At 27.6% G+C, this 9,545-nt stretch overlaps 1 protein-coding gene across 1 annotated transcript; it reads left to right on the top strand.

Moving 5' to 3' along the window:
- The first annotated feature begins 4,666 nt into the window (after positions 1 to 4,666).
- LOC130710687 (ATP-dependent DNA helicase RRM3-like) lies at positions 4,667 to 5,239 on the top strand. Its single transcript, XM_057560038.1, has one exon. The coding sequence runs from the start codon at positions 4,667 to 4,669 to the stop codon at positions 5,237 to 5,239; it is 573 nt and encodes a 190-aa protein (XP_057416021.1).
- The last annotated feature ends 4,306 nt before the right edge of the window (positions 5,240 to 9,545 follow it).

Genomic DNA, 9,545 nt, shown 5'->3' with positions numbered 1-9,545 from the left:
AAATAGCGAATACAACTAATGAAGTTAAGGTGTTGTATAGAAATATTTAGTAAGTTGTTATTCATTCCAAAATTTAATCAGTTGTTGTTTTGTCTTGGGTATCTTTTCGTTGTTTTGTTTTTCTCAATCTACATCAGAGGATTGTTCTCATGATTTACTTTATTTATCAAATAAAATCCAAGATTAATTGTTATTTTTTTATTCTGAAATTGTTCTCATGATTTACTTTGTTTTTCCTTTGTTTTACACGTACAATTTTTTCCCCGCCTTCATCACTTTGTCTTGTGAGCTGAATCAAGCTTGATATAATTGACAATTTTGCATTCATCGGCCATTTATAATAATTAGATATTCATATATGTCCAATGGTGCTTCTTTTCTTTGTCATCCTTTTACGTTCAGGATCCAAACAAGATTATATATAAAAAATAATTTTAATCAAATACCAAAAACAATTTTTTACCTTACCTTTTTAAAAATAAAAACCGTTTTTAATAGCCAATTTAAGTTAGTCTAATATCAATATCATTCATGTCAAATTATTGCTTTATACCATTTAAAAAAAATCCCTTTTGAAATAAGTTCCATTTTTAAGATGAAAAATAAAATGTTTAAATAATTAATTACATGAATCCCCTTTTTCTTGGTTTTAAAATAATTTCAAATTTTAAAATGATAAAAAAGGTAAAAAAATAATAATTACTTTTTAAAATCGGAAGCCAAGTTTTATTTAATAAAATATTTTCGAAATTAATTATTTATTTCCTTCAATTTCCTTATATAAACCACTTAATTATATTAATTTCCTTAGTTAAAATCATAAAAGACATTAAATGCTTTATGAAATAAATGTTATTGTCGTCTTTTTTAAATAAGTAAAATTAAAATAAATAAATAAAATTTAACGCATTGACTATTTATTTATGGAAAATATTTTCGAAATTAATTATTTATTTCCTTCAATTTCCTTATATAAACCACTTAATTATATTAATTTCCTTATTTAAAATCATAAAAGACATTAAATGTTTTATGAAATAAATGCTATTTTCGTTGTTTTTAATAAGGAAAAAAATAATTAAATAAATTTTAATGCATTGAATATTTATTTAAGGAAAATATTTTCTAAATTAATTAATTATTTAGTTTAATTTCCTTATATAAACAACTTAACTATATTAATATCCTTATTTAAACTCATAAAAGACATTAAATACTTTATGGAATTAATGCTATTTTAGTTTTTTTTAATAAAGAAATTTAAAATAATTAAATAAATTTAAATGAATTGAATATTTATTTAAGTAAAATATTTTTGAAATGAATTATTTATTTCCTTTAATTTCCTTATATAAACAACTTAATTATATTAATTTCCTTATTTAAAATCATAAAAGGCATTAAATGCTTTATGGAATAAATGCTATTTTCATTTTTTTTTCAAATACGGAAATTTAAAATAATTAATTAAATTTTAATGCATTGACTATTTATTTAAGGAAAATATTTTGGAAATTAATTGTTTATTTCCTTCAATTTCCTTATATAAACCACTTAATTATATTAATTTCCTTATTTAAAATCGTAAAAGACATTAAGGAACTTTATTCATGTGTAATTAATTTAAAATAGTGTTTATAATTGATTGATATTTAATGTTAGTAAAACCATTAATGTTAGTCAACGAAATTACATATACATTAAATTAATTTGATTTACAACATTCAAATTTTAGTCAATGATAAAAAACAATAATACTCCTATTTAATGCTTTTTAACATTCATTAATTATTTTTCAATTAATAATAAAAACATTAACTATAAAAAATTCGTTCCTTAAATATAAATTTATTTTACACACCTATTTGACTTTTTAAAAAAACATTAATGTTAGTCAATGATCAAAAATTTAATTTCGATTATCCTGTTACGTTTTAAGAAAAAAATGATTTTAAATATCATGTTTAGTGATTTAAATTTAAAATATAAATACAAATTAACTCCTTTATTCATGTGTAATTAATTTAAAATGGTGTTTATTGTCATTTAATGTTATTAAATACATTATTGTTAGTCAACGAAATTACATACTCCCTCCGTTCCTTTTTAAGTGTCGTTTTAGATGAATTTTTTTGTTCCTATTTAACTGTCATTTTGATGTTTTAAGTTTCTATTTGTCAATTATACCCTTACTTTTTTAATAACTCCACATCACATTTTCCATAAAATTCTCCTTTCTCAATAACTATGAAGAGCTTTATGACTTTATGATTGGGTTAGAGTGGTAGATGGTTTAATGATATGAGAGAGTGGAAAAAAACTAACAATCCACTATCTTTGTTGGAGAGCTTTATGACTTTATGATTAAAATGTGAGAGGGTAGAATGAGAAAAAACACTCTAACAATCCACTATCTTGATTGAAGAGTTTTATGCTAAAACGACACTTAAAAAGGAACGGAGGGAGTATACGTTACATTAATTTAATTTACAACATTCAAATTTTAGTCAATATTAAAAAAACATTAATACCCCTATTTAATGGTTTTAAAAATTAATAATTATTAGTTAATACATAATACTCCCTCCGTTCCTATATAACTGACATTTTAAGGTTGTTGCACAAGTATTAAGAAATAATAATTAATGTTCTTGTTTTATTAAAAGTACTATGTAACTTTCTATTATACTATTTATCTCTCTTATTAATTCTAACATTTCAATCTTCATACCACCAATAAATGAATGATACAATTGGTAAAATATAATTAATGTTCTCTTGAACTTTGTAAAGTGGAAGCTAATTAGGAACAAAATTCAGCTAAACATAGTGTCGGTTATTTAGGAACAGAGGGAGTACAAATATTGACAACAAATTTCCGTTCATTAAAAAGATACATATTTTCCACACTTATTTATTGTGTCTAAAATACATTAATGATAGTCAATGATCAGAACTTTAATTTCGAATATTCTTTAACGCTTTAAAAAAAGGTTTTAATACTTAAATTTTAATGATTTTAATTCAAAATTATAAATACATATATACTGTTATATTCTTTTCGTTTTAAAAAACCGCGTTCATTTCCTTTTTTATAAATATTACCATATTTAATACTTGCGTTCATGTCCTTTTTTATAAATATTACCATATTTAAAACCTTAGGGATGATCTTTTAAAAACTTTAATTTTTATTCATTGATTATTTTTAGACTGTGCAAAAAACAGTAAAAACTATATCCTGTTCATTAAAAATAACAATTTTAAATATACTATTAATTTTTTACTACATTACTTCTTTTTTTTAGAAAAGAGAAATTCATTGAAAAGGAATAAGTCTTGGGAACAAACTCTCCCAAGTAAGTTAAGGTTCAAAGCAACATGAAAGGAAAACTACAGCAGAGAAAAAAAACTACAGAACCTAACAAAACAAGACACAAATTACAGAAATATAACAATAGAAAAGTAGAACAAAAACAAACAGCAGCAGCATAGTCAAGGAGTCTAATTATTCAACTTGATAATTCATGATCCTCACGTTACTCTTTCTCAAGTACCACGTCCCCAGTGCCAAAATACAATCAGCAGACATCACCAACCTTATCATGAGACAGCAAACTTTGAAGGCAGATAACATTTGGAGACAGCACCCACAAATGGAGACAGCACCCACCCGAATTAACAAATGGAGACAGCACCCACAAGCATGGCATTGCAGCTTACATCCCACAAACATGGGACTCTAGTACTCATCTCAATCCTCTTCAAATCAGCAATCTAAACAGCACCTATCAGGCAGGGGATAATGCAGAAACAGACCCGCAAAACATAGCTGAGACGCTAAGCAGCAGGGGGAGAAAAACCAGCAGCCAAAACAGCACAGCAACTCAGGTAGAGAAAATAGGATCAAGCAGCAGAGACGGACCCGATTGCTCAGAAAATCGAACCAGTAGCATCAAACTTGAAAGGACAAACCGGCAGGGAAACAAAAACAATCTTCCAGCGCCAAAACATATCCCGCGGTGGACAAACGGCAGCACCCATTAGAATTTACCCCAAACTGGGCAAGATCTTCGAACACCTGATTTTGCAAGGTGGTCTGCAAGGCCATTTGCTTCCCTGTAAATGTGAGAAATACCAAGACAATTCACATCAATCATCAACCTATCTATCTGAATTAAGTCCTGATACAACTTCCAGGGCCTGTTCTGTTCAGAGGAACCCCAACCCACCGCAAGAGCAGAATCTGATTCAATTAGGATGTGATGAAACTGGACTAATATTTACACGCATCTACTAATTTTAAAATGAATTAATGATAAATTTCGAATTTTATAGGGTATTAAAAATCGACTTTGATGATTTTTTCAGGACTAAATATTGAAGTTGATCAATTACAAAATTTGTGTTTGGCTGAGATAGAGAAAATACTTTAAAGAAATGACAAATCTCTAAAGGAACATAATTGTCTGCCCTATCCAATTTGATGATGTGGAATAGTTTCAAAATAAGTACATAGTAGATGAGCTTAACTACAACAAAGAAGAAATGACAAATAAACATGCATCCTATCTAACAATGATGACAGCAGAACGTAAGGGTGTATATGACAACATAATGCAATCGGTGTTGTTTGATAGTGGCGGAGTTTACTTTTTGTATGGATATGGAGGAACTGGCAAAAATTTTGTCTGGAATACATTATCTGAATGTTGCTTCAAGTGGTACATTTTCTGCAGCCATCCGTTCAATGGGTATGATTGTTCTGAATGTTGCTTCAAGTGGTATTGCTTCTTTGTTGTTGCCGGGTGGTAGAACAGCACATTCCAGATTTTGCATTCCATTGCAAACCGATAAAACAGCTACTTGCAACATCAAACAAGATAGTTTAAGGGAAAATTTACTGATCTGTGCCAAATTCATCATTTGGGATGAAGCTCCTATGTTAAATAAGAATTGTTTTGAGGCACTTAATAGAACTTTGTGCGATATCATGAGACAGGAAGATGAAAGCAACATGGACAAACCATTTGGCGGTAAGGTTGTAGTTCTTGGTGGTGACTTCAGACAAATTCTTCCAGTCATTCCAAAAGGTGGAAGGCAAGACATTGTATCTGCTACAGTAAATTCTTCTGATCTTTGGAAATACTGTAAAGTTTTAAAGCTCACTAAAAACATGAGATTATGCACAACAGGTTCACCAGAGCTTGCAACAGAAATTAAAGAATTTGCTGACTGAATTCTCAAAATCGGAGATGGTGATTTCGAATCAAATGAGCGTGGTGAATCAGATATTGAAATTCCTGAAGATCTTTTGATACATGATAGTGAAAATCCACTTCTTGACCTGATTGATTTGCATATCCCAATTTGGTGCAGAACATGAAGACTGAAAAGTTTTTGGAAGGACGATGCATATTGTGTCCTACATTGGAATGTGTTGAGAAAGTTAATTATTTTATGCTTGATTTACTACCAGATAATACAACAGAGTACATAAGCTCAGATAACACTTGCAAATCTGACGAGGACACTGAACTACAATCAGAGTGGTTTACTACAGAATTCTTAAATGATATTACATGCTCAGGAATACCAAATCAAAAAATTATATTGAAGTAAGGTGCTCCGATAATGCTATTGAGAAATATAGATCAAGCAGCCAGTTTATGCATTGGAACGCGGCTAATAGTGGCTGATCTTGGAACAAATGTTATAAAGGCCACTGTAATAACAGGAACCAACATTGGAGAAGACATTTTCATTCCAAGAATGGATATGGTTCCATCTGTCTCAAGTTACCCGTTTAAGTTTGAAAGACGTCAATTTCCGATCAGTCTATCCTAAATAATTCTGAATTTTATGAAATTTGTATGACGGTAAAATTTATGAGGCATCACAAATTTATTGGTTTTCTTTATAAGTTTTGCTTCTTTACTAATTGTCCAAAAATAATGTTGAACAATCGTATTGAAACATATTATACTACGAATTTAATAATACATAAATAAATTAAAGAAGTGATTAAAAATCATAAATTCTCACATTACAAATTAATAAACGCATTTTCATGACTTTTTCCTACATTTACTTTTATTCCTTAAATAATCACGCGCATTTATGTGTTTTAGTCACACATTTAATGATTTTTTTCTGCATTAACTTTTAGTCAATAAATAATCAAGCGCATTTATGATATTTAGCATTTAAAAAATTAAAATTTAAATAAAGGTATTTTTCAACCTTTAATGCGTAAAAAAACCATATTTATTAAAAAAATACCAAGTTTATTGCATTAATAACGTGATAAAGTACATTAAATTCAAAATAACAAAATAGTCTAACTTCCTTAATTACATTCAATTATTTTTAACAAATATTCCTTAAAAATTTCTTTCCTTAAAACCGTTGACTGCTATTTAGGAAAATCGAATTAAAATACTTTTAAATTATAATTCAAAAAAAACAAAATTAATAACATTGATTTAATTTTAAAATTCATCCATCACAATTAAGTACATTAATTACATTGATTTGTTTTTAAAAAATCAAGCAACAACATAGTAATAATTCCTTAATTACAATTACTTGATTATATACATTAATTATATAAAATTATGTGCGTTAATTAAGTAAATAAAACCTACATACATAAATTAAAAATTTAGAATCAAGTAAAAAATTGAATAACACATTAAATTTAAAAAAAAACTCAACTTATACTAATAAAAATTCGAGCTTCAACAAAAAATAATAATAAATCAAAACAAAATCAATTAGAAATCACAGAAGAGCAATAAGCCTATATATATATATATATATATATATATATATATACTTTAGTATACATCTCCTTTTATACACAAGTTCAAGCCAAAATTAACATACGTTAGTTTTCATCTCCAAAACTTCCTTGCATCATGAATCCGAATTATAACCTACTTGACCAACTGACTCCTTTAGCACATGATTGGACTATTGTCGTTCGAGTAATAAGGGCGTGGTTTGCTGAAGAAGAGGAGGAAGAATATGAGGAAGGACACGATGGTTCGTTCTATAATCTGTTGTTGATGGATCGAAAGGTATGTAAACCAGAAACAATTTCGCTATTATTAAATATGTAATTGTATTTTAATTTAATTCATGGACATAAATTCATATGAAACTCCTTCGTTTCTAGGGTCAAACAATCCATGCAGAGTGTAGGTGTAACCTTCATGAACGTTTTGCCAACAGAAACACGGAAGGTTTGGTATACCGTTTTGAATATTTCTGGGTATGACATAATTTCCGAGGTCTTACATAATTTCCGAGGTCTTAGTGCATCTAGGCATATCTACAAGATACACTTGCAAAGTAGAACAAGGATGGTTCCATATAATATAGATGTGTTTCCTGTGCGTGATCTGATATTTGACAACGTGCATGAAATTCTAAATCATGACTTTGACGAGCGGTTCTTAGTTGGTATGTAAATATTTACCTTCATTTAAATAACTTCAAATACATCAACACTTCCATGTATTCACATTACAATTAAAACAGATGTTATGGGCAAAATAACGCACGTCAGAAATTACAACGGATTTGAGCGGAATGGAGCCCATACCTAGAGCAGAGACATTGAACTTGAATCTCAAGGGTAAATTTGCTTTTATCAATAAAAAATTAGTATTATTAATTTCTATAAATTCCTACAGAAGAAAGTTAACAACTTTTATTTAATTTTTTTCCAACAAAAAAATTAAATGTTTTTTATACGGCCAATTTGTCGGCGAATTGGATGCACTTCTAAATTCAAAAGACAACAAACATGTTGTGATTATCATATTGTTGAGAGTTGTAACAATTCATCAAGGTACATTTAATTATTTTGAGCAACAAACAAACATAAACTTCTATATAATAAATCAATATGTTCAAACTTAAACTTACAATCAATCGTTAATTTTTTTTCCAGGGGAATATAAACTAATTGCTGGGTTAAACTGCACTAAAGTAATGTTCAATCCTGACATTCCACAAGCAGTGTCCTACAGAGAAAGGTATGAATGTACTGTGAATTTCATATTACTTTGAACAAATTTAGATGATAAATAACAACATAATTTTTGTTTCTTCAAAGATTATTTGAGTGTGACGGAGTTCATACTCAAGTAATGAACGTTATGATTGAAAGATTAAACGTTACAGAAAAAGATGAGTTCCTGGCGCTTTTCCCAAGCACAAGTATTAAAAATTTGGTTACTTGCATATCAGTATGTTCTCATCACTTTTAATTTAATTTATTAGACTTTTTTTTATTAAAAAAAAACATACATTGATTTTCATTTAACGTTTTAATTAAATAAAAAAATTACTTATTATATTATTAACTTAGTATTAATGAATACATTATTAAATTAGTAAATAAACATATAATGTTAGGATTACACTAAACAAAAATGCATTTTAAATAAAAAATTCATGGGGTTAGAGATTTTTAAACACTAACTACAAACTTAAATACTTATTAAACTAATTTAATAATCACCTATTATGAGAAATTAACAACACATGAATAATGAGATAAAATATCAATTAATTAGACCATAAACTCTTATACTCTTTCATTGAATTTAATTGCTTTAAATTCATAACGTTATAATAGGGAAAAAAAAGATTTTGATACACGTTTTATATTCATAATTGTTATTTATATCTACATCATGATTTCTGATTTCTGATATTTCCGATTCAAATGTAAAATCTCTGACTGAGGTATTGGTCATCACTATTGTAAAATAGGTTTGGTTTAGACATTGGTCATCACTATTATAAAATAGGTTTCTTTTGCAGACAATCACTAAAAGTGGTAAACGAAACACACCTCCAGCTATAGTTGCAGACTCCAACACACCTATTAAACGTCGTTCAGACGATGGTTCCATAACAGAAATTGTTGGAAGTAAAGATGCAGAAATGTTGAAAAAGATCAAGGTTTCAAAGATTTAGTTGCATTTCCTTAAGATTGTTTGCAAATAAATAGCGTTTGTTCTAAACTTTCACTTTTATGTCTTTACCCACGTTGACAATTTGTTTTTTTTGGTAAATTGACCTCGGTGGTCACTTTCAAACATTTTGACTTTTTTTCGTATATTGACCATGTTACTAAAATATTCAATAAATCATTTTATGTTTGCAAATCTTCGTGCATACGTCAATTTAAATGTGCTTTCGACCCTTAAACACATTACTTTGCAAAAAAAAAAAAAAAACCTACACCACAAATGTGCAAAAAATGAAAAATAAACCAAATACCTATATAGAATAAATAAAAAAAAGATATTAATTGACTAACAAAAATTAAAAAAAAAATCCAAAATTAAATTCTCCGTGCAAGGCACGGGTTAAAAACTAGTAATATCAATTTATTAGTTTAGAATATAATGATTGTTTAAAAAAAATATAATGATACTTTTTATATAAAAAAAATCTCACATTACATATACATAAAGATATTTCTAAAGTTAAAAAGAAGATTTAAAATTTTTAAATTAGCCAAG

This window comes from Lotus japonicus, chromosome 4 (genome assembly GCF_012489685.1).
Source record: "Lotus japonicus ecotype B-129 chromosome 4, LjGifu_v1.2".
Taxonomy (NCBI): domain Eukaryota; kingdom Viridiplantae; phylum Streptophyta; class Magnoliopsida; order Fabales; family Fabaceae; genus Lotus; species Lotus japonicus.
The sequence above is the reverse complement of the archived record's forward strand: the minus strand, read 5'-3'. Positions and strand labels throughout refer to the sequence as shown.

Coding starts and splice junctions, on each gene's coding strand:
- LOC130710687 (XM_057560038.1), top strand. CDS start 4,667: ATGGAGGAACTGGCAAAAATTTTGTCTGGAATACATTATCTGAATGTT.